The 27,575-nt window shown below is 34.4% G+C and overlaps 1 protein-coding gene across 1 annotated transcript in view; it reads left to right on the forward strand.

The window, feature by feature from the left end:
• LOC128248841 (uncharacterized) overlaps positions 1-27,575 on the forward strand; it is a 353,886-nt gene that overhangs the window by 66,439 nt on the left and 259,872 nt on the right. Inside the window, exons 38-50 of the mRNA XM_089358260.1 lie at positions 1,552-1,791; positions 3,336-3,569; positions 4,591-4,761; positions 8,196-8,435; positions 9,701-9,934; positions 12,349-12,519; positions 14,096-14,338; positions 17,101-17,334; positions 19,087-19,257; positions 21,452-21,628; positions 22,798-23,034; positions 23,265-23,495; positions 25,256-25,426. Of these exons, the coding sequence (XP_089214386.1) occupies positions 1,552-1,791; positions 3,336-3,569; positions 4,591-4,761; positions 8,196-8,435; positions 9,701-9,934; positions 12,349-12,519; positions 14,096-14,338; positions 17,101-17,334; positions 19,087-19,257; positions 21,452-21,628; positions 22,798-23,034; positions 23,265-23,495; positions 25,256-25,426 (2,754 nt within the window). The remainder of the gene's footprint in view (positions 1-1,551; positions 1,792-3,335; positions 3,570-4,590; positions 4,762-8,195; positions 8,436-9,700; positions 9,935-12,348; positions 12,520-14,095; positions 14,339-17,100; positions 17,335-19,086; positions 19,258-21,451; positions 21,629-22,797; positions 23,035-23,264; positions 23,496-25,255; positions 25,427-27,575) is intronic.

Genomic DNA, 27,575 nt, shown 5'->3' on the forward strand with positions numbered 1-27,575 from the left:
AGAGGATGTGAGGCAATTATCATGATGGGTTTGGCTGATAGCTAGATTCATCTTACACACAACAGCATCTGTTTGACATAATGCTACAACTCAGCAATGCATGGACAGTGACTAATGATTTTGGTTTCTTGGAGGCATCTTGGGAAAGCCTGTCTCTTGGCACTTCCATGACTTTAGATTTTATATTGGATCAGTAGAATCCTTTGGTAGCACAGACATATCAAGGACTTCATAAAGTTAACCTTAGTATTCTCTGATCGAATGTCTTCTCAAACAAACTTGTCAGTTCACTTTTCATCAATGCTCACAACAACTCTGAGAATGTCAATACTCTATCCCTCCACCAACCCTCAAAATATTTTCATAGTGGAACATCCACCAACCCAATTACTCAGATCAAGTTTGATTCAGTATACTATATTTTCTGAAATCCTTAGGATTACTTAAGATAATGGGGCCTACTCTTTTCAAGGTGTTTGGGTGTGATTGAGGGAGATTTGTTTATAAATCTAACATATTGGATGTCCACGTATGAGTATTGATAGTGGCTTGTCCATGGTAAAATTTGAACTTAATATTGGAAGCCAGCAGATCTAAGGTATCCTCTGGTATAGTCTACTGTCTTGTTCAATACAACCATCTGGCCCTTCAGGTATTCATGGCAAATACGGTAGACAACACTAGGTCCAATGTTAATATATTTACTACAGAAACATTGATCCATAGTTACTCAGCTCAGCATAGATATGGAACACATTAATGTCACAAATATAAGAGGGAAAGTGGCCTCGACATTTCATGACATTACTGTCTCTGCCATGACTAGCTTGCTGAAAAATAAAAAATACCACTTCATTGTAATCAATTATACATTCCTTGTTTAGATATTAGAGAAAGCTGTGAGGTAATTTGATATTCATGACTTTTTCAAGGGCACTAAATAGCTATGTAAAATGAACTTAGACTGAGAATCAAACCCAAATCACTTTTATTAAAAGAACAACTTGGGGAAATATATACTCAGGGTCACTTTCTACATGGAAAACAATAAAGTGGCTGGTTATTGATCAAATATATTTTAATTAGTTAAAATTACAATCTGAATGGCTGGTAAAATAATTATGTTATGATTTCAGAAGAGACAACCTTGAAAGATTGTTCTTTTTTACCTTTTACATCTCACTAAAGTATCATTTTTAATGATTAAAAATTTTAGTTGTTCCCATTTACTACATATCGTTTATTAATTCATTAATTTTGTTTCCAGGGTAAAACACTGAAAAATTAGTGAAGTCCTTGCATTGGTTAAGCATATTCAGTTAAATACTTTTACATTCTGGATTCAAATCCACCACAGTATACTTCACCTTTCATACATCTGTGGTTGATAAAATAAGCATCAATCAAATACTGATGTCAGTTTATTTTCAAATATACTCACTGCAGAATGTATTTAAGGCCTTGTATTTAAGTTAGGAACCTCTACATTTCTATGTTAGAATTTGTTATTGTTGTAATTTTTCATTCGTCTAAATTTTCCTTTAATTCCAGTTTCTCAGATCTATTTTGTGAAAGTAAAGGGAGCAGTTCTGGATGTATCTGGGAAAATTTTGTGGAATAAGCAAAATGTATCAGTAGAAACCTGTGCAAAAAAATGTTTTTCTGACAAAAATTGTTTATCATTTGAAATAATTAAAGCAAGTGGAAAATGTTACTTATCAAAGCAAACTGCAGCTTCCTCTGAAAAAATAAAAGCAGACAAAAGCAGAGATTACTACCAGCGAGTAAAATGTAATTATTTTTTGTATTATGTTATTTGCATTCTCTTTGCTTCTTTTTCTGAAATTTGTGATTCCATTTGCACTTCATATTATATAGACAAACACTTTTGTGAAAATATCTGCAGGTTTATCTATAAGGACAGACATAAATATGTTGATGACAAAAGCGATACTAGGTACTGTGAATACTGTCTGGGCATTCCCATACAACATTTGTTCATCTTGAATACTTACATGCATACTTTCAGTTGTTTTTTTTTTTTGTTTGTTTTTATGTGAGAAAGAAAAGTCCTGTTATTTTCCTCAAATAGAACAGCGAAGGTAGTGGCTGCAAAACCATCATTGCCATCAAAGCATGAGCAATAGCAACAACAGCTTTCTTTTCATTTCTACAAGTTAGCATAGTTTAGACAGTGCTATTACTACACAGTGTCTTATCACTAGTTTTTGTCCAATGTACAAAATAACAGAAATAATGCCAATGTATATAGTCATGTATTTTCTATATTTTGGCATGGTTATTATAGCAAGATGTTGTTCCTCTCAACAACCATTGCACCACCTGAATATAGTGCATTTTCCCAAATCTTTGTTTCTTTGTTATTTTATGTTTCACATGTTCTTTAACTTAGTCCTACTTTATATCTTCATTTATCATCCTCAATGTTCTCATCTATCTTTAGAGATCAATAAAAAGAGTATTATAATTAATATTTTATAGATAATTTTAAATTACATAATATTGTTAGTTATTGAAATTTTGAATAAACCATGAAAAAGCCATCTGGTGCATTTTAAACCCTAATCCATTCCCAAAAGTATTTTTTAGCATAAGCCAATCTTCTCAGAATAAATGTGAGTTCTATTACATCACAAGACAGACAAAAAAATTCATCTTAATGGTTCAGTTGTATATAATCTATTTGTACAATGGTGTGCATCTCTTTGATATTGAATGGCCATAACACCACTTGAAACATTGGTTGGTCAACTGTTTAAGTGAATTCTGACACTACAATATTGCACCATTAGAGGAGAGATATACAAATGTATTGTCTGGAGCTTTAGTAGTTAGACAAGGTTTCAGATAAGTCTCAAGATATTCTGTGACTCACATGAACTCTGATTATGGTTTCATTTTGTGGATCAATCAGTTATTCATAATGAATTTTCCATTTACAAAATTATGCACCGAGTGCTTTACAATATTTAATATATACTACAACAAAGGAGGTAAGCTGGCAAGTTTCTTAGCATGCCAGGCAAAATGCTTAGTGGCATTTCATACATCTTGACATTCTGAGTTCAAATTCCAGTAAGGTCAACTTTGCTTTCATCTTTTTGGTGTTGATAAAGTAAATACCAATTGGGCACCGGGATCGATGTAATTAACTAACCCACTCCCCTGGAATTGCTAGCTTTGAGCCTAGATTTGAAACCAATATATGCTAGAAGATATGTATGGTGTTTGTTTGTATGCTTATGGTGTATGCATGTGCTCAGGTGTGTGTATGACTGTACAATGCATTTCTAGTTTTCTTTTGCTTTTTCCAGCCAATGATGAACCTTTTGTACTACAAAAAGTTACTTTACCAGAGCAGACTTATATTGGAAGGCTTAAGAATTTGAATTTAAAGAAGTGTAAAAAAGCTTGCTATGTGTATCCAGAATGTAATGCCTTTCAGTACAACAAGAATACTAAATTTTGTGATCTAAGCAATGTGACACAGTTGACTGAAGGACTTAGACCTAACAGTGGAAATTGGGATGTATACATACTTTCCTCAGGTTAGTAAAGTGTTTTCATTTAATTTATTAAGTGTGTGTCAGTGTGTATTTAGATATATGTATATGTGTGCAGTATATATATATATATATATATATATATATATATATATATATATATATATATATATATATATATATATATATACATATATATATACTTATACACAAGAGACATTTATACCTCAAATACCCTGGGAACTCCTTCAGCGTTGTTGATAGTTTCTCTTTCTGAGGTGACCAAATAAGTAATAGTGGAAGATGTTCTGAAAGTATTGTTGCAAGAATAAAAATAGGCTGGAATAAGTTCAGAGAGCTATTACCTCTGTTGGCAACAAAAGGACTCTCTCCCAGAGAAAAAGAAGATTGTATGATGCTTGTGTATGTCCATAGTAGTGAGATATGAGCCCTGAATGCAGAAGACATACATAGAGTTTAGTGAGGAATGAAGCTAATATGCTCCAATGGATATGCAACATCAGTTTGCATGTACAAGAAAGTGCAAGTGTGCTGAAAGAAGAGGTGGACATATGAGGAATCAGATGCAGCATGCAAGAGAGAAGACCAGTTGGTTTGGACATGTGATGTGCATGAATGAAGCATGTGGCTTCATTTTCCTCCAGCCTTCATTTTCCTCCAGCCTTCATTTGTCCTTTCTAGTCACCCGTATACTCAACCAGGTGATACATGAAGGAGTCATACCCAATGACTGGCATAGCAGCATCATAGTCAACTGCTACAAGGGTAAAGGTAATGCATTAAATAGGAATAATTACAGAGGTATCAAATTGTTGGACCAGGTGATGAAAGTCACAGAGAGGGTGCAGCAATATCAAAGGAAGATTAACTGAGAAGATAGTTTTTGTGTGTGGCAGATGCACAAGTGCAATGAACACCAAAGATGTACACAGAACATATTTGTATCAGTCAATACCTTTTATTCTAAATTTGTCATTATCTTCTCATTTTTATCCTCTTCCAACATATTTTCATGATTGAAATCAATTCCTCTCATCACTTCCAGTTTTCTCAATAATTGACTGTGGTCCGCCAAGAGACATTTATGGTACGAGAAAGTCTTACAATACCACCACCTATAAATCTGAAGCATCCTATTCTTGTCCAAGAGGAGAAAAGCTGAGGTCATATTGTAATGAGGATAGTAAATGGACTCCACTAAAGTCTGCTTGTGAAGGTAATGTAAATAGGTTTTCACTGTTTGCCTTTGTCTCGGTAATTTTGTTTTAGTTTTGTTAAATGTCTTTCTCAGAGGAAGAATGTTTGTGACCATGACAATGTTGATTGTGATTGTAGTTGGTGGGAAGAAAAAGGGAATCTATCTTCAGATTAGAGATCTCCCCAAATGCTTGCAACACAGTAGACTTCAATAAAGCTATCCAAGGGCCAGGTAATGGTATTGCTTTGGGTAATGGATTAAAACTGCCTCACACGCACAGGAAGAGTTGAAGCTTGTTCTATTCAGTAAGCTTCACATAATTTCCATCCATCAAATTTCATCTACAGAGCTTAGTTATATATGACTTTTTAACCACGGAACCAAAAGCCATCTAATAAAACGTTGTTAAGTGAATTTATTACCTCCACAACTATACCTCATCTCATCTTGGTAGTTTTTCTCTTAATTTCTAACTTCACTTTTCTCATATGTACAATGTATCCTCATCCACAGTTCTGCAAAATATGTAGCCTTGAGTTCTTCTATACTAGAATTCAACATTCATCTGAAACAGACTTCTGATACTCTGATGATATTCCATTCCACATTCCTAAATTGCAATAATAATAGTAATAATGGTTTGTGATTTGTACAAAAAAAGACAGCAATTTTTGATGGAAGTGGTTTAGTCTTTATCATTGACTCCAATATTTGATGATGTCTTCTGTTTTCATCCTCAAGGACATGTCTCCTCTCTAACTTTTGTTCTCTGACTGACAGGATTATGTACTGAGCGCCTGACTGGCCTTCGTGCCGGTGGCAATTAGAAGCACCCACTACACTCTCGGAGTGGTTGGCGTTAGGAAGGGCATCCAGCCGTAGAAACTCTGCCAAATCAGATTGGAGCCTGGTGTAGCCATCTGGCTCCCCAGTCCTCAGTCAAATCGTCCAACCCATGCTACCATGGAAAGTGGATGTTAAACGATGATGATGATGATAATGTCACCAGCAATTTTAGCTGTTTTCACTTTACTTTCAACAATTACCCTCGAGAACAGTACCTTCATTTCTATCTTCACTTTCTTTGCAAGTGAAACTTTCAATATACAAATTAAGAACTGAACAAAATAGGAAAGTCCTAGTCATCAGATATTATCCACCACAAAAACAGAGAAAATATGCCTTTTCTGCCAAGTTAAAGGAAAGTATGGGTCAGTCATCATGATGGACTCAGTGGACAGCCAGATCTGTCCCGTACACAGTAGTTTCTGTTTGACATAACTCTATATTCCATCAATACATGAAAAATGACTATCTGAATGATAAATGTTTTGTTGAACCAAGTGCATCATGAACAGGCCTGTCTGATGGTGCTTCCAGCCCTCTCATAGCTCTGCAAAGCAAGGACTTCAAGAAGATGATCATTGTATTCTGACCATAATTCCTTCAAAACAAGCTTGCTAGTTTGTTTCCTTTAATGCCCAGAGCAATACTTTAGAATGTCTGTTCTCTATCCCTCAATAGATTGTTAGTGTGTAACATCTGTCAATACTACTGCCCATGTCAGGTTTCATCCAGCATGCTATGTCTTCTGAAATTCTTAGAATTACATTAGATAATGTGAACTAAACTCTATAAGATGCTTGCATGTGATTGAAAGACATTTTATCAATATTTCTAAGAAGTCAGGCATCAACATAGAAGATTCCACAGTGACTGCTGCATAATAAATGTTGAACTCAATATTGCAATATAATTAGTCTGACACAGCTTATATATTAGTATAATCTATTGCTTTGTTCAACATCCCCATCTGGCCCTTTAGGTTGTCATGACAGTGGTGGTGGACTGCATTCACACTGACCACAGAAGCTCAGGCTGGGTCTGGACCATATTAATCTCACAAGTGTAGTAAGGAGAGTGACCTCAGTTTTTCGTAACATAAGTGCTTCTGCCATGACTAGCTTATTATAAGATATAAGTACTACCTCATGGTACTCTGTTATATTTTCCTCATTTAAGTCTATGGCCAAACATAAGAGATAGCAATAAGATTTTGTGATATTCATGTCTTTTTCAAGAGCATTCACTGTCTATGTAAACTGAACTGGCTTGGACTGAGAATTAAACTCAAATCATTATTTCATCATTATTTTAATGCTCATTTTCCCTGCCTGAATGGTTGGATGGAGTTTATTGATGCAGATTTTCTGCAAGTGAATGGCTTTCCTGTTGCTAAGTAAGGTAATATTTTTCTATGGCCACATATGTTCTTGCAAAAATAGGACATAAGTGTCACTGCATGTATGACAGAGACAATTGTACAACTGTTACATGACATCAAGACACAGACAAACATACAGACTTACACATGCACACACTTACACACACATACGCATATACACGCATATACGTACATGATAGGGTTCCTTTAGTTTCTGCTCCCAGATCCACTCACAAGGCTTTGGTTGGCCCAGGGCTATAGTAGAAGACACCTTTCCAAAATTCCATACTGTGAGATGGAACCTGAAACAATATGGTTGGTATGTGAACTTCTCACTACATGGTCATGCCTGCTCCGTTCAGTTCATATTTATACTAAAAGAACAACTACAGAAAAATATTCAGGGTTATTTCTGTTTCTTTGTTCTGTTGTATTTAAATATTATAATATTATAATTCTTTACAGTTAAATACAGTTTAACTACTAAAAAAAAAAATTGGGACTAATTGTAAAGTGGTTACTTATTCAACAAAGATGATAAAAGTATTATGTTAATGACTTATTCTGGTTAAGAAATTCAGAAGAGATATCCTGGATAAAGATAATCAACTTTCTTTCGTCTCATTAAAGTATAGGTTTTATGCTGTGGAACTCCATATTTACTACATATTTATATTGGTCCACTAATTGATGGAAATGAAAATAATTTTGTTTTCCAAAGCAAATCATTGAAAAATCAGGGAAGAACTATTTAAATTTAGTTACATCTTTTTACATTCTAGGTTTAAATCCCACTTGAATGTGTGTCACCTTTCATACTTCTGAGATTAATAAAGCAAGTACTAGTCAAATGCTGAGTTTCATTTATTTTCATGTATCCTTACTAAAGAATATGTGCCATTGTGTTTAATTTAGAAACCATTATCAGTAATATTGTTACCATCAATATTTATTATAATTATTATCATTATTAAGGATGAAGGATAAAGAGAATCATTTGAGCATCAGACAAAATGTTTTGTGATATTTTTTTCTCACTCCTATAACTTCTTAGTTATCTTGACTTTTATGAACTTTGCCTTTCCAGTCAAGGGCCAATAACTTAAAATGCCAGTTAATGTAGAGGTCAATTTAATCAACCATTTCCTTAATCAAAGTTTTGGTCTACATCCTATATTAGAAATATTGATATTACTTTTCATCACTTTAAATTTTGTTTTAATTCTAGCTACCGAGATCCATTTTATAAAAATAAAATATGCCTTTCTGGATATAACTGGAAAAACATTTTTGAAAAACAAAAAAGTAACAGCAGAAGCATGTGCAGAAAAATGTTTGTCTGACAAAACTTGTTTATCATTTGAAATAAATAAAGAAAATAAGAACTGTTACTTATCAAAGGAAAGTGCAGCTACCTCCAACAAGTTAAATCCAACCAAAAACAGTGATTACTACCAACGAATAATACGTAATTAATTTTTGTTTTATTATTGGATTTTCTTTTTCTGAATTTTGTACTTCATAGTATAAAGACAACCATTTCTGTTATAACATCAACAGATTTACTTGTAGGGACAGATATACCAATTGACCCAGAAAGATCTACCTCATATTTTTTTAATCACACATACAACAGAGGGCAATCAAACTTCCTAAATTATAAGGACTATATTTTACTTACCTAACAAATGAATTGGATTTCAATATGACCACCTGTTGCTTTAATCATGGCCTACAAATGTGTGGTTACTGAACTGCAACAGTACTACACCACTTCTTAATCAAATTCATTCTACACAGTAAGAAGTGTTTCTTTCAGATCTGCCTCATTTGATTATGAGATAGCTGAGATAGCTGGGCTTGAGGCAGGCCAAACTTTCTTGTCTCAAAAACTGCAAAAATACCATTTTTGCGTAAAATTTGAGGTGTGAGCTTGGACACTGTCCTGGGTGAAGACATACCTATTTCCAAATGTTTCATTTAACCAAGGCAACATGTTTCTGCCAACATTTTAATGTAAACTGTGCCATTCACATTAACAACCTCATAAATGAAGATCAAAGGTGACTTGGATCCATTGGATCTTGCAGCAACCCACACCACAACCCCATCTGGTTTCAGATGACAAAAATGGATTCAGCACCTTTCATGCAAGTCCTGAGCATCAGCAGCATACAACCTGTTATTTTGTCTGTTTCAAACAGCCTCCACTGTGAAGATCTTCTTTTCATTCTCAATGAAGCCTTTGTATGTAGCACTGTCGAGTCATTTTTTTCTTTGAAGCTGCTGAAATTAATTGTCTGGGTTGCTTTTTGTATGCCTTTAGCCTGAGATCCTCTTTAGCACTCTTGTGAATTGAAGATTTTGAAATATTAAGTTCTCTTGCCATTTTTCACATACTTTGACAAGGATTCCTGTGAACTCTCTTTCTCAAAGTATCAATCATAGGTTTGGTGTGAACAGTTCTTTTACACTCTGGAGATGGCTTGCTTAATGTCATGCCCAGATTGATTGTAACATTTACAGACATTATACACTGTCTTATACACAGTGTCCTTTCACAAAAACTATGCATCACATACTTTATAACATTTAATATATTTCTTTGGAATTGTGCATGTGTGTGTGTGTGTGTGTGTGTGTGTGTGTGTGTGTGTGTGTGTGTGTGTGTGTGTGCAAGTGTTTATGTTTCAGTACCAAATGTATTTCTTGTTTCCTGTTTTATTTTTTCAGCCAGTCAAGAATTTTTTATATTTAGAAAAGTTAGCATGCCTTGGCAAGTTACTTTAGGACAGATTACAGGAATGAGCTTAAAGAGGTGTAATGCAACTTGCCATCAATATCCTGGGTGTCACAGTTATGCATACAAGCAGGAAAATAAGGTCTGTGTATTGAGTAGGATTACTCAGTCGAGTGATAAACTTAAATCCGACCAGGGAAGTTGGAATGTAAACATAATGAACCCAGGTCAGTTGCGTATTTTCATCTTATTTATTGTTTTCATCTTATTTATTGTTTTCATCTTATTTATTTTGTGCATCTTATTTATTGTTTTCATCTTATTTATTTTGTGCATCTTATTTATTGTATTTTCATCTTATTTATTGTGTATTTATATCATCATCATCATTTAACCATTTCATTACTATATTTCTGACCAAAATACACCCCTCATGAGTTTCAATTAAATTCTAAAATAATCATGAATTTAGACTAGTTTCATTAAACAACTGTACCCTTTTTTTACTTATCAACATATTAATGTGACATTTGGAACATAATTGAAGAAAGGGTTCTTAATCAATTCTATTGCATAATTTTTGTCTCAAAGTGACTCTAATTACAGGTAAACCCAGGTAAACTGAGCAAAATGTAAAAATATTAAAATTTTGTTTAAACATTATCATAGAAAATGAGTCATCTGCTAATATTTAATTGGGTATGCAACAAAATTTTGATATAGAAGAATTGTGCACATCACTAGATTATCAGTTGAATTTAATACACAGAGGAACAGGTGTACCATAAAGGTAAAATAAACTGAAATACTGGAATTTGTTTTTGAAGAAAACTAGAAAATTAAATACATCAACTAAATGAAATATACTCACACACATACATGAATACACAGGAACATATATAATAAAGATTTACAATAGAAGTTAAATCAAAACTCGTCACTCACCTTATAAGTAAATTAAAATTATAGGTTAATTAAGATTACAGGTAAATTAAAATAAAAAGTAAAACTAAGTAAATTTGAAAAATATTTATACAATCTAATTATACATATATACAAACAATATTCACACAATATTTCTATCATGGAAAGTTGTAAAACATCCCACGCTACATACTGCAACCTTGCAGAATGCACATTGGAAAGACGTTTCAATTGGCTGTCCACTGGGAGTTTTTCTTTGTTGATGTAGACATTCACAGCACCGTCTTTTGCGACCCCTGATTTTTTCTAATTTATGTAGATCAGTTGAACTTAGAGGAATATCTCTCTGGCAGGCTTTGCTTTTCCTTCCTGCAGTTATTTTTTGGAGGAATAACCTGCCCTCAACTGTATTGCTATATCTGCTCAGAACTGCAGATGGTTACACTGCTTGCGAACCCCTCCTGATTTGGTATATAATATAAATACATTTACAATGCTCATGTTTACTATATACCAAACCAGGTATTGCCACCATTTATTACCCGGTCTACCAACCGGATAATAACTCATCATCTGGTTCAGCCGATCCACACCGTCCATGTACCTGTTATAATCAAGGTTCCCAAACGGGGTGCCATTTTCATCTACACATGGTTGTGCACTGGTAGATAGAAAATTTATCTGCCTCTTATCTCTGTATGCAGTTGCTAGCAGATATCCTTTCTGCCGTTGAATTATTTCACCTCTTTTTTTTAAATTTTGCTTTTTTTATATCCAACGGCAGCCCTTTTCTACTAGCGATTACTGTAGCACATGTATACATTGCCACAGCTTCTAAATCCACTGCAAGTTTGCCTGAACTAAAAAATCGGTCAAAAAATAATATATGGCCCTGGTTATGGTATGGAAGTGATAATTCCAGACCACATCGTACTCTAGGCCATGCTGACTAACATTATTGTTAGTCAGCTGTAGAGACCATGCCAAATGACACTAGAGTCTGGTGCAGCCCCTCCGTTTATCATCCCTCGTCAAACCAGCATAATCAATGGATGTTAAAAGATGGTACAGTATTATATATATTTTTGTAAAAATGAGTAGAGATGTTTTTTTGGTGGGGAAAATTTTAATTTTAATCTTGATAATGTTTAAATTGAGTTACTGTGATATGAGTTTCAAGCTTCAAAGAGCCATTTTCAAACTGAAAAATGTATGTTTTACTGGTTGCTTAAATAGCAAAAGATATTTTTCTTACAAGTATACATAAAAAATATATACACATATAGAAAAAAAGGAAAAGCAAAATATTTATAAAAAAATACAAAATCATGAAGAACAACAACATAAGAAAAGAAGAAAGAAGATGAAGAAGAAGAAGAAGAAAAAAACAAATGAAATCAAGAAAAAATAAAAAGGAATATATAAATAAAAATAAAGATAAGACTAATAGTAATTGAGAACAGTGGAGAGGAGAGTTAAGTCCATCAAGAATAAAGAAATAGAATATTTTGGAGTGGTCAATATTGTTGTGTTCTTGTCAAAAGAATATATATGTACACACACACACATCATGTATATACACTCACACACAAACATACATAGTTACATAGACACACATATGTATACTTTTATATCTGTGCAAATATCTACGTTTAGTGTAACATTGTTTATTATCTCATTCTCAGCCACCTATGTCAATTTCTCTCTTCAATTCCAGGTTACTCAAACATTAACTGTGGACCTCCAAAAGATGTTTCTGGTGCAGTGAAGTCCTACAGAACCACAACCTATAAATCTACAGTCATCTACACTTGTCCAAATGGAGAACAGCTAAAGTCAGTATGTAATATGGAAAGCAAATGGACTCCAGTTGCATCTTCCTGTTTTGGTAGTATAAATAGCTTCTCTCTTGTTCTTTCTATCTGTTTTTATGCTAAATGTTTTGTCTGAAGAAGACTGGCTTACACTTCGTGAATTTCTAGTGTTTCTGGCTAGTGGGAGGGAGAGAACTAGTTATCCTCAGAGCAGAGACCTCCCCAAATGCTTGCTGCAGTAGATTCCATTAATTATACCCAAGGGCAACATAATTCTATGAAATCAGATAATGGATTAAGTTTACCAACCAAGAGTTGGAAGTGTAGAAACTTGTTGTCTCCAGCAATCTTTGATATAGTTCACATCCACTAAATTTCATCCACAAGCTTAGTTGTGAACCAAATTCTTAACCACACAGATAAAACTCTTAATTTTTCTCTTAATTTCTAACTTTGTCTTTCTCATCCATACTTTGTGTCATCAGTTGAAACCCAGCACAATATAATGCCCTGAGTCCTTCTTTACTAAAACTCTGCAATCCTCTGAAACAGACATCTGATCCTCATGTTCTTTTCCAGTACACTATAACACCAATAATAAAAAATTCCCAATTGACACACAAAGACAAAAAATTTAGATAGTAGTTTAGTCAATATCATCAACCTTACGATTTGACTGGTAATTTATGTCATGGGCACCTACAGGTACGACAGGCAATGTTGACTTTCATTTCATTTGAAGTGATATTCGAAAGAGCCTGAATATATAACATACAGCATTGCTTCCAGTTCTCTAATTAGTACACATGTATACATTGAAAATAAAAATAAGGATGATGATACAGTTCTCTCAATGAAGAAGGATCACTCTAGGATCAGTTGAAGAATCCTACCATCAAAGATCACCACAAACTCCATGGACATGTATCTTCTCCAGTTATTGCTCTCAGACCAACACTTTTAGCTCACTTTCAATAATTTGTCTTGAGGACCATACCTTCCTCTCTATCCTCAACTTCTTTACAAGTGAAATTTGTAAATGCAAATTAGGGATTATCTAAAGAGGCAAGTTACTGTCATCTGACATTTTGAAACTCCTCCACCTTGCAATCTCTTTTTCTACCACTGCCACACAGAGGAAAACCATCTTCTCTGCCCAATTAAAGGAGATGGACTTGACTGATAGGTTGATCCATTCCACTCACAACAGCATGTTTGACATAAATGCACAAGTGAACAATACATGGATGATGACAGAGTACATACAAAATGATTTTTCTATACTGCTGACATCTTGGGCAAGCTTGTCTAATGGCACTTCCATGTCATGTATCTTCATTGCAGAATACGTGGCCTTGTGTTCAAGTTAGAAACCATTAAATTTAATATTGTTACTATGAACAATACTTATAATTATTCTTGTCTATCAGACAAAATGTGATGTAGTATTTGTTCTGACCCTAACTTCTGAGTTCAAGCCCTGCTGATGTTAATTTTGCCCATTTAGGGCCATTAAAATAAAATGGCATTCATGTGTTGAGGCCACTTTAGCAGACGAATTCTAATCTCAAAATTTTGGCCTTCTTTCTAGGTTAGTAATTTTTTTTTTCTTGTTATATTTCATTCATCTAAATTTTGCTTTAACACTAGATACTGTGACGATCCATTTTATAAAAATAAGCAACGCATATCTGAGTGTACCTAAGAAAACATTGTGGAGTAAGGAAACTAAAAGAATAAAAGGCTGTGCAGAAGTATGTTTTTCTGACAAAAAATGTTTATCATTTGAAATAATTAAAAAAAGTGGACTATGTTACTTATCAAAGGAAAGTGCAACTTCTACCAATGAATTAAAGTCAACCAAAGATAGAGATTACTACCAACGTTTAAAAGGTAATTATTGTTTTGTATTTTATTATTAGATTCTTTTTACATCTTCTGAAATTTATGATTCCTTTTGTACTCATAATACATAGACAACCATTTCTGTGAAGATATTGACAGGTTTACCTCTGAAGACAGGCATAGACATATTCCTGAAAATATGTCAGAAAGTGAAAATATTGTTACAGCATTCTGTGGGAAAGGAAAATCCCATATTCTTAAACATGAGCAGCAGCAACAGTAGCAGTAGTGGCAGCAATAGCAGTAGTAGTAGTGGCAGCAGCAGTTGCTGTAGTCATAGTAATGGTGGCTGTGGTGTATCTGTAGATTTTATGATACCTGTGCATTTTCCACATATAAACACTACTGTCTCTCTTAACCTTCCTATTATTCTACTGTACCTCTTGTGTGTCCATAGCTTGCACTGGGTACATCATATGAAATTCCTGCCTACTTCTTTCCTACTTATCAAACAGGGCCATTTAACTGAAGCAGGTAGGAACCTGTCTGTTTCTTGCTTACGAGAACCTTGGTCTTTGCTAAGTTAAACTTAAGGCCTTTTGATTCCAGGTTTTTCTTCCACACCTGGAATTTCTTTTTCATTTCTGTTCCAGAATCTGCTATGAGAACACCATCAGTTTGTAGTTTCCAAGAGCAGCCAGTTTTGAATTCCTCTGTTATTGCCAGAGGACAGTGATGAATAGGAGGGGACTGAGAGTCAAGCCCTGGTGAATGTCTGCTTGTACACTAAATTCATCACTGACTCATGGTTAACTCTTACATTACCGTACATGGCCTGTACAGCTTTCACAAGATACTCTTCTACCCCTAGCTTTCTCAGGGTCCACCATATCACACAACAGGGTACTCTATCTAAGGTTTAAAAATATATATATATATATTTATTTATGTATGTATGCATACACACACACACACACACACATATGGTGGGTTGTGTATTTGTTTCTGTGTGTAACTAAATATTAATATTTTCATGTACATTCTCTCTCTTGAAACTTTGTTTTCTGTCATTTTGACTGATATTTTTGCTGTTGACTGCTATTTCTAGCTGATTACGTGCTATGTCACCCGATTTGACAAAATATGACTAGTCCATTTTTCACAGGGATGAAACTGGAACTGTTGATAAAGGCAAACTTTACAAGTGAAAACTCTTTTGGTCAACAACAACAGCACTCTTTGTGAAGGAGAACAGACAAGAAAAGTATACAAACAAATAACAACACTGACAATAAACAAACTGTAAACACTCCAAAGTTTCTTATGTGTGATTTGACAGACAATGTTAACACATCAAAGACTATGTTCGACACAGAAAGAAGCAACAGCAGTAACAATAACAACAACAAAAACAACAACGATGAAAGAACTGACAAACAAGCCTGCATAAAGGCTTTTAAAAAGATGTCTCTCTTATGTTAGGGCCACCAAGTCCCTCTCTTTAAAGAATCGAATTCTCTAAAGAGGAAATTAAAGATGCTGGACAGTTAGTTGAATGAAATGGACTGTCAAATTCAACACCTCAGCTGATACTATCCAGAATACATCATGTCACACAGTAACATACCGTACAATTAGGTCGGAGGGCAGAATGAGCCACCAAGGCTCAAATTCAAAAGGAAGCAGATAATGATAGCATAGGTTGTCTGCAATTTAAAGTAGTTGATTTCACATACAACAAACTTGTGATCTGTACACTCAACTTGAATAAGCTTCATAGACAGGGACTGGTCACTGGAAGCTAAATGCATTCTTGCCAGTTCTCCAAGCTTTCAGAGACTGTATAAGTGAATTAAACTGGCATTGATGGGGGAAATTGTCAACAATAAATGGTGGTTTGCTTTGATAATGGTGATCAGAATAGAATCGATAAGTTTAACAAAGAACTAGCAGTAGAAAGAAATAGAGCAGAGGCAGAGGCAGAGCTAGTAAGGAAGTTAGATGATGTATTTAGACAAAGCATTGCAACCAATGTACTTGCAGTGAGATTGGCACTCAAAACACAAAGGCTGCACTGTCAAATCTAATATATATGCTCTTAGGCATGAAGGGATGAAAGCCATTCAGTGGACCTGAGTGGCAGAGACACAGTGTGGAAATAAATCCACATTTCTGATCTTTACTGGACTACAATGGGAACATGGTAATCGATCCCAAGCAGATGTGTGTGGCTCTTTAACAGCATTTCACTCAACTGTTAGAGAGTGGTGGTGAACCGGATCACAGGATTGTTGTTGTTGCTGTTGTTGTTGTTGCTGGTGTTGCTGTTGTTGCTGTTGTTGTTGTTGCTGCTGCTGTCGTTGCTGCTGTTGTTGTTCTTGTTGTTGTTATTGTTATTGTTGCTGCTGCTGTTGTTGCTGCTGCTGTTGTTGTTGCTGTTGTTGTTGTTGTTGTTGTTGTTGCTGCTGCTGCTGTTGTTGTTGTTGTTGTTGCTGCTGCTGTCGTTGCTGTCGTCGTTGTTGTTGTTGTTGTTACAGTTGCTGTTGCTGTTGTTGTTGCTGCTGTTGTTGTTGCTTGTTGTTGTTGTTGTTGTTGTTGCTGTTGTTGTTGTTGTTGGAGATCAATTATTTCTTCATTACAAATTGTTTATTTCCAGAATTATGCACCAGATGCTTTGCAATGTTTAATAAATGTGTAGCGTAGTGTGTGTGTGTGTGTGTGTGTGTGTGTGTGTGTGTGTGTGTGTGAGTGTGCGTGTGTGTTTGGGTGGACGAGTATAAAATATATTTCTTGTTTTTCTCTTTTTCCAGTCGCTGAAAAAAATTTGTTGCTTAAACAAGTTACCATACCAGAGAAGTATGTCTTTAGACGGTTTGGGGACATGACCATAAAGAGTTGTGATGGAGCTTGCCAGCAATATCAAGAATGTAGGTCTTATAAGTACAATGTAAAAGATAAACTGTGTGCTTTGAGTGGTTTATCACACGTGACTAATAAAATTATACCTACCAGTAGCAGCTGGGTCATAAGAATGGTTTACGCAGGTCAGTAGAGTGTTTCCACATTATTTATTGTGTGCGTGTCAGTGTGTATTTACATATTGTGTCTTTGCATATATGGGTATGTGTACTTATATATATATATGTATGTATGTATGTATGTATGTATGTGTGTGCGTGTGTATATATATATATATATATATATATATGTATATATATATATAAGTATTTTTACATACATTCATTTGTTATTTATTGTTGGTTGATATATACATTCATTTTATTATTATTATTGTTGTATTTTGACCTGAAGATTAGCTATATTTTTGAATAGAATTGATTTTCAATCGATTTAATCGATTCGATTATATTTTATTTTCTATTTGAAAACTTGGTTATGAAACACGTGTAGTCGTTATTATTATTATTATTTTATGATTTTTACTTTGTATTTTATTATACTAATTTATCGAGTGTTTACTTATTAATTTTTTCTCTATGTGACTGGATTTTCATGGATGAGTTCATGAACTTTGGTTCTTTTCTCTAAATTATATATATATATGTGTGTGTGTATGTGTATATATATATATATATATATATATATATATATATATTTATATATATATGTGCGTGTGTGTATAACAAATTTATTGTTGAAACCAGCAAAAATGTATTTCATCCAGTGAGAGATAAATATCATTTAATATATTCAGTATTAAAATTCAAGCTGCTATTACTTTCATAGTGTGAAAACACCATAATCTGGCAAGCTTGTATTACATGTTGTGTGTTTCTAAACAATCTTTCAAATTCAAATATATAGCAGGGCTAGTTATTTTTGAGAAAATAAAAAAGGACACTGGTCTGGCATCAACCACACTCAAATGGTGATTTTTACATGCCAATCAGGCGGTAGTGGCATCAGCCACAACATTTCACTTGACTCAGCAGGTTTTCTCAAGCACAGCACATTGCCCAATGCTTGAAAGATACTCTTAAATGGGCCAGTTATGCAACACTGGCATAGGCTACAGCTACGGTCTCACTTGGCTTGTCAGGTCTTCTCAAACACAGCATATCTCCAAAGGTCTTGGTTGCTTTTCATTGCTTCCATGAAGCCCAATATTCGCTGGTTGTGCTTCATCACCTCATTCCAGGTCTTCCTGAGTCTACCTCTTCCACAGGTTCCCTCCACTATTAGGGTGTGACACTTTTTCACACAGCTGTCCTCATCCATACGTAACATGTGATCCTACCAGTGCAGTTACCTCTCTTGCACACCACATCTGATGCTTCTTATGTCCAACTTTTCTCTCAGGGCACTGACACTGTTGTGTGTGCACACTGACATTACATATCCTACGGGGCATACTAGCTTCATTTCTTGCAAAATGTGTGAAGCACACATAGTGGTGCCATGTAAAAGCACCCAGAACACTTTGTAAAATGATTGGCATTAGGATGAGCATCTAGCCATAGAATTCATACCAAACCAGACTGGTGTCTGGTGCAGCTTGCCAGCATGTACAATGGATTGGACATTAAATGATAATGATAGATATATATTATATATGTCTATATAATATATACATACACACATATGTTGTGCATGCACACACACACACATATATAATGATGTGTATGTACATACATACATACATGTACAGCTGTTTACATATTTCTTTAGTTTGTTACATTCAATACTTTTTGTTTTAAATGTGTCATTATCTCCCTATTTTCACCTTCCTCCTAACATATACTTGCCTTGATACCAATTTCTCTTCTCAATTCCAGGTTACTCAATAATTAACTGTGGACCCCTAAAAGACATTGCTGGTATCATGAAATCTCAAAATACCACCACCTATAAATCTGATATAACCTATACTTGTCCAGGAGGAGGAATATCAAAATTAAGATGTGAAGAGGACAATAAATGGATTCCAATAGTGTCTACCTGCAAAGGTAATATAAATAGGTTCTCATTGTCTCTGACTCAGTAATTTTGTTTTGGTTTTGTTAAGTGTCGCAGAGGAAGAATGGCTGACTCCATGTCAGTTTCCACAGTGTTTGTGGTTAGTGAAAGACAGAGGAGGCTATCCTCATGTCAGAGACATTCACAAATTCTTGCAAGGGAGTGAACTTCATTTAAAGAACACAAAAGGTCAGGTAATGTTATTAATTTGAGTGATGGTTTAAGTCTGCCTCACAAGAACAGAAGCTTGTTCTCTCTAAGAGGCTTCTACATTGTTTCCATCCATCAAATTTCATCTACAGAGCTTTATTTTGAACAAACTATAACCATCAGCTAGAGGTTCTCAAAATACCCCATTGTTGAGCTTATTACCACTGCTATATCTCAGCTCATCTTGATAGTTTTTCTCTCAATTTTTAACTTGACCTTTCTCATCTATACTTTGTGTCTTCATCCAAAATTTTGTACAATATATAGCACTGAATCGTTCTTTACTAGAATTCAGCAATAATTTGGAATTGACCCCTGATACTCTAGTGATTTTACATTCCACAATTCTAAATTATAATAACCCAAATAATTATAGTGGTTTCTGATTGGGATAAAGAGCCAACAATTTCTAATAGACAGTGTTTAGTCAGTATCATCGACTTTAGTATTTGACCGTTATATTATGTTACCAAGCCACCCCTCTCAAGAATAAAAGGAAAAAGTAACATTGGATGGGTTTCAACTGAAAATATGAAGAGCCTGAATAAATACCATGAAGCATTTCTTCCAGTTCTGTAACAAGTATACATTTGCACATTTAAAATAAAGATGAGAATGATGATGCAATCCTCTGGAATGTAAATGGATCTTTGTCTAGGACTGTTTGAAGAACCCCACTTTCAAAGATCACCATGAACTCCACAGCCAAGTGTCCCCTCCAATTAGTAATCTCTGACAGGTTTATGCACGGTAGTTCCTATCCCCCTTTGATTTTTTTGTCACTTTCATGTCATTTTCAAGAATGTTCCCTCAGGATAGTATCTTCATTGCCATCCATACCTTGTTTACAACTGAAACTTTAAAACTATGATGACCAAAAAGGCAAGTCTCTGTCAGTAGTCCTTATAACCTCTTCCACATCACAACTTCATTTGCTATTACTATCCAATAGAGAAAAACTGCCTTATCTGTCTGGTTAAAAGAGAGTGTGTGGCAATGATCATGGTGGGCTTCACTGACAGCCAGATCTGCACCCCACACAGTAGCTGCTGTTTGACACAGCTTTCCATGTCAGCAATACATACACAATGAACAAGTGCATGCAATATGATTTTGTTGCCCTGCACATGTCTTGTGCCCCATTTTTTCCATTTTTTTAATTCATTTACTTGAATTGACTATATGTATGTATATACATATATATAATATATATATATATATTATATAATATATATATATATATATATATATAGCATCAGTGGATCATATATCCCAAAAAGAAACACACACATTGTTTCGTTTGAAGCAGTAATGTTGTCAACTTGGTCAAATGGTTGATCATATGGGATCATATGATTGTTCGTTAATTTCCATAAGAGTTTTTTTTATTTCTTTATGCTATGAAGAGAAGAGAAAGTGAAAAATGCATATATGTGTATATGAAATGGACATGTGTGTGTGTGTTGTCATGTATGTAGTTTTTGCATGGATATGTAAGTGGCACTCTCTCTCTCTCTCTCTCTCTGTCACACACACTCATTATCTTTCATATACACATACTTCATGCCAGCATGGAAAGTGGACATTAAAAAATGAAGATGCTGATGATGTTGATGATGATAATGATGATGATAATATGTATATATGTATACTCATGCTCACCCATGCTAGCATGGAAAGCGGATGTTAAACGATATATGTTTACATACATGCATACATACATAATGTGTACATACATATGTATGTATGTATGTATGTATGTATGTCCATATGTATGTACATATGCATGTACATACATACAATCATACATACATACATACATACATACATACATACATAATATGTATCTTTTTATATCAGTGTGTAAATATCTACGATTCGATTGTCTTGATGTCTATTTATGTAACATTTTCACTTCTCTTTTCAACCACCTCTTAACATAAATGCACCATTGGCATCAATTTCTCCCTTTAGTTTCAGATTATGTAAAAATTAACTGTGGACGTCCAAAAAATGTTCTTGGTGCGTCGAGTTTCTACACAACCACCAACTATAAATCTGCAGTGATCTACACTTGCCGAAGCGGAGAACAACAAAAGTCGACATGTGAATGGAAGAGCAAATGGACTCCTGTAGTGGAAGCGTGTAGAGGTAATATAAATAGCTCCTCTCCTGTTGTCTGTGTCCATGTAATTTTGTTTTATTTTTATGCTAAATGTCTCAGTCAGAAGCTCAGGCTGGACATGTACAGCATTATTCTCATAAGCGTAGAAGGAATGTTGGTCTCAGAATTTCATGACATAGCTGTTTCTGTCATTGGTTTTTATTAAAAACCAAAAATACCATCTCATTGTTATCAATTACATATTCATTATTTAGGTACATTGCCAAACATAATTAGAGAAAGCAATGATATTGTGATATTCATGTCTTTCTCAAGAGCATTAAGTAAACTTAGAGTGAGAATCAAACCCAGATCATTGATTCATATCACTCTTATACTAAAAGAGCAACTAGGGAAAATACTCCGGATCATTTTCTGCATAGGAAAGAATTAGTAATGTGATTAATTATTTAAAATTTCACCTTGAGTGTATGGTAAACATTGATTATGTTAATGACTTATTCTGGTCATGAATTCAGGAGAGACAACATCATAAAGATAATTACTTTTGATGAATTAACATTTCTTAGCTAGCTACATTAAGTTTTTAGTGTCCACATTTACTGCATTTTTATATTTTTTTCACTAAATACTGATAGAAGTGAAATTAATTTTGTTTTCTAGAGCAATACATTATAAAATCAGTAAAGTCTTACCATAACTAGCCATATTTAGTTACATCCATTTATGTTATGGTTTCAAGTCACACATGGATTTACTTTGCTTTTCATAATTCTGAGGCTGATAAAACAAGCACTGGTCAAGTTCTAGTTCTAAAATTGATTAATTTTCATGAGTCCTCACTGCAGAAAATGTGGTCTTGTGTTTAAGTTATGCACACTTAAATTTAATATTGCTACCATGAACACTACTTATAATTACTCTTGCCTTTAAGGGTGAAAGATTGTGAAAATTATTTGAGTATCAGACAAAATGTGTTGTGGTATTTGTTCTGGCTCATTAACTTCTGGGATCAACTCTTTCTAATGCTAACTTTGCCCTTCCAGGGTCATCAAAATACAATGCCATTCAAATGTTGATAATTCAATTGACCAATTATGACCTCAAATATATGACTATCTTTCTGTTTTGTAAATGATTATTATTATTATTGTTGTTGTTGTTTTCATTGATCTAAATTTTATTTTAACTCTAGACTCTCAGATCCATTTTGTGAAAGTAGAAAATGCAATTTTGAATGTATCCAAGAAAACAATGTGGAAAACACGTGCAACATTAGAAGCCTGTGCTAAACAATGTCTGTCAAGCAAAAATTGTTTATCATTTGAAACAGATAAACAAAATGGAAAATGTTACTTATCACAGGAAAGTGCAGCTTTCTCCAAGAAATTAATGCCAAGTACACACACAGATTACTACCAACGAATAGAAGGTAATTATTACTTTTGTTTTAGTATTGGACTTCAAATCTGTTGAACATGTTCTATATTTCACACGAATTATGATTAGGCCATCAATCATTTCTAATAAATGGTTCATTTACAAATTATGCACCAGATGCTTTGCAATATTTAATAACTGTGTATGGTGTGTGCATGTGTGTGGGAGCGGTGGTGATGATGAGTATAAAATGTATTTCTTGTTTACTTTTTATTTTGCTAGCTGACAAGCCTTTCAACCTAAGAAGAGTTAGCATACCACGGAAGAGTACTTTTGGAACACTTAACTTTGAGACTGTAAGTGAGTGCGATGAAGCTTGTCGTCGATATCAAGGATGTAATTCTTATGAGTACAATGAAGAGACTAAGTTTTGTATTTTGAGTAATGTGACTCACTTGACTGGTAAACTTAAACCCAACAATGCAAGTTGGGATATATTCATGATTAACCCAGGTCAGTAGCGTATTTCCATTTTACTTATTGCATGCATGCCAGTTGCATTTTCATATATGTATGTGTATCACTTGATAGTATTGGCCACCAAAGCCATCAATGGACCTGAGAGTAATATATGTATGTGTGTAAGATATATATATATATATATATATATATAGATATACATATATGTGTGTGTGTGTGTGTGTGTGTGTGTGTGTGTGTGTGTGTGTGTGTATACAAAAAGGAGACCACTAGGTGGACCTAGTGGTCTCCTTTTTATATATACATATACAATAATCCTTTGAGATCTCAGATATTTTTCTGAATCTCCTTGATTCTTTTAATGTGCTTGTTCCCTGGTATTAAATTAATGTTAATTAATATCCAGTTTTTTACCCTACTGTTTTATATATATACATATAATTTTTAATCTTAATATATATATATTAACAAGCATGTTGATATGTATATAATGAGAGAAAGGTAGGGACAAAGAAAGAGATGCTTTCAAACCAATGACTGAATCAAGAACAGCTATACTCCAGAGGTAATAGCTCTCTGTACTTCCACCACCAAATTCTTATTCTAGAAACAATATTTTCAGAACATCCTCCACCATTGCTAATTTGGTCATCTAGGTAACAGAAACTATCTACATCCTTAAGAAGGCCTCCTGAGCATTTGAGAGAATCTAAATCTCCCTCACTCTCTTTCTCCTTCTCCTCCACTTCCTTCATGTTGAGTAACCTTGTATTTCCTTTGTGGCAGCGCTCCTGTTTCTGTCTTCATTCCTGATCTCTCTCTTTGGCTGGGTAACCTTGTACCTCTTCTACAGCAAGACATCTGTTTCTGTCTCTCTGCCTCACAATAACCTTTCATCATGCAATGTAAGATCCCCTCCTCCAATACCCCCTCCCCTCTCAAAAGAGCTTTATTTTCTTTTTGTTTTTCTGTCTAGCAAGTACTTGATGACCCTGTCAGTGCAGGTGCCACTTAAAAGCCTCCAGTCCACACTGTAAAGTAGTTGGCATTTGGAATGGCATCCAGCTGTAAAGCCCTTGCCGAAAATGACCTTACCTTAACTTGTGCCACATGAAAAGCACTAAGTCCATTCTCCTGAGTGGTTGGTGTTAGGAAGGGAATTCAGCTGTAAAAATCCTGCCAAAACAGTTACAGAAGTCTGGTGTAGGCTTCTGCCTGGCCAGCTCTTGTCAAACCATCCCACTCATGCCAGCATGGAAGGCAGTCGTTAAACAATTATTATTATTATTATTATTATTTGGTTTGACTCAGGTTTGATTTTATTCCTAGTAGGATTTATGTGAGTAGCAGAAGTATGACGAAAGAACTCTGGCCGAAATAGGATTAATGTAATGTAATGTAATATAAAGCTGAAGCAAATTAACACCAAATATACAGTGCGTGTGTTTTTATTGGCTAAACTGACAATATGACCATCCTCAAGTACAACAACATCTGTTTCAACACACTATTTCACATCAAAAATCTTGCAAAGCAAATATATATATATATATATATATATATATATATATATATATATATATATATATATATATATATATATATATATGTATGTATGCATGTGTGTATGTGTCTGTATGTATGTATGTATGTATGTTTTTATATCAGCATGTAAATTTTTTCAGTTTGATTCATTTAATATCTTTTATTGTAACATTGTTATTTTCTCCTCATTTCCATCACCTCTTAACATACAAGGACCCTTTTATGTCAATATATCTTATCAATTTCAGTTTTCACACGAATTAACTGTGGACCTCCAAAAAACGTTTCTGGTGCAGTGAAATCCTTCAAAACTACCACATTTAAATCTATAGTAATTTATACTTGCCCAAGGGGAGAACAACTGAGGTCAATATGTAAAATGAACAACAAATGGAGTGCGGTAGTGTCTAGCTGTAAAGGTAACATAAATAGTTTCTTTTTTGTCTAGGTACTTTTCTTGAAGACTAGTTGTCTCCATGACTTTAGAAGATGTTTATGGTTGATCGGAAAGAAAGATGAATCCATCCTCAGACCAGAGACTTCCCAAATGCTTTTAACAGAGTGGATCCATTAAGTCTACTCAAGGACAAAGTAATACTGTTAAATTGAGTGATGGATTAAGTCTACTTGCCAAGAGCTGGAAGTTTAGCAAATTGTTTTCTCCACATGGCTTCCATGTAACTTCTATCTATCAAATTTCATCCACAAGGATGAAGCAAAGTTTTAGCCTTTAGCCACACAGATAAAATTCCACCAAATACCTTATTTTTTTTTTAAAGTAAATTCATTATGTCCACAGCTGTACTTCAGCTCATCTTCATCAGTTTTTTCTTAATTTCTAACCTGTATTTTGTCACCCATATTTCTGTCATTATTCAAATCTCTGTACAATATAATGCTCTGAGCCCTTTACTGAAACTTATCAAACCTCTGAAACAAACTTTTGCTTCTCTTGTTCTCTGCATTAGATAATCCTGAATTATAATAAAACTAATAATATTACTTCCTGATTTACATACAAAGACAGCAAATTTTGATTGCCGTTGTCTTGTGAGTACCATCAACTTTACAATTTGACACCCACAAGTAGGAAAGCAACACTGATCCCCATAAGTAGGAAAGGCAAATTTGACTTTGGCTTGATTAGAACTTATATCCAAAAGAGCCTAAATACATAGTGTGAAGCATTTCTTCTAGTTCTCTAATTAGTAGATGCAGATGATGAAGCATTACTCTTGAATGCGGAAGGGGATCTCTATCTAAGACCAGCTGGAGAACCCTTTGAAGATAATCCTGAACTCCATTGAAGAGTCTTCTCTCTGATTATTGTCCTCTGACCTACATGTTTATTCACTGTTGTTCACATTTACTTTTGCACTTTTTCCCACTTTCACCTATCTTCCAAAGATTTCTCTTGAGGAAAGTACCTTCCTCTACCTTCCTCTTCATCCTCAGCTTCTTTACAACTGGAAAAAGTTGAGGGATTGGTCAAAGAGGAAAGTAACTGTCATCAGATCTTACAACTACATCTAACACAAACTTTTTCATGATCTCTTTTGCTGACACAAAGAGGAAAACTGTTTTCTCTGCCCAGTTAAAGGATAGTGTGAGGCAATCACTTTGATAAACTTGATTCACCACAGCATCTATTTGACACTCACAAGAGCATCTGTTTGACATAAATACACAAGTGAACAATGTATGGACAATGACTGAGTACATACAAAATGATTTTGCTTTACTGCTGACATGTTGGGCAGGCTTGTCTGATGGCACTTCCATGTGTGCGATTTTATCTTGGACCAGTAGAGCACTTAGGTACCATGGCCATGCCAACAACTTCAGAAAATTGTCTATAGTATTCCTTTACAAAATGTCCTCCAAAACAAACTTGTCACTTCATTTTCATTGATGCTCTGAGCAATCCTAAGTAGGTGAGTGCTCTTTTTATCCCACTAATCCTTCATAGATTGTTGGGCTGAGACATCAACCATTTCCATTGAACAAGTCAAGTTTGATCTATCATACTATACAATCTGAAATCCTTTGAATTATATTAGATAATCTAGCCATCGTTTTGGTAAGAAAGTGGTTTATAATTGAAGGAGTCTTTGTTTATATTTCTAACATGTTGATGTTCACAAATGGGCTTCCACAGTATATTTTCTACTTAATATTGTGAGCTAAGAGATCTGACAGAGCTTTTCTGCTGGTAAAAGTTGTCATTAGATTCAGCACCACTACTAGGTCTTCCAGGTGGTCATGGCAAATATGGAGGACAGCACTTAATCCAATGTTAATATCATCATTATTACAACAAACTCACATTGGCACATAGAAGTTCAGGCTGGGTATGTACAGCATTAATCTCATAAGTGTAGAAGGAAGGTTGATTTCAGAATTTCATGACATAGCTATTTTTGTCATGGATACCTTATTAAAAAATAAAAATAGCAACTCATTGTAATCAGTTATATATTCATTGTTGAGGAACATAGCCAAACATAATTAGAGAAAGCAATGGTATTGTGTGATATTTATGTCTTTCTCAAGGGCTTTCAGTAAACT

This window comes from Octopus bimaculoides, chromosome 10 (assembly GCF_046866305.1).
Source record: "Octopus bimaculoides isolate indiv1 chromosome 10, ASM4686630v1, whole genome shotgun sequence".
In the NCBI taxonomy this organism is placed as follows: Eukaryota; Metazoa; Mollusca; class Cephalopoda; order Octopoda; family Octopodidae; genus Octopus; species Octopus bimaculoides.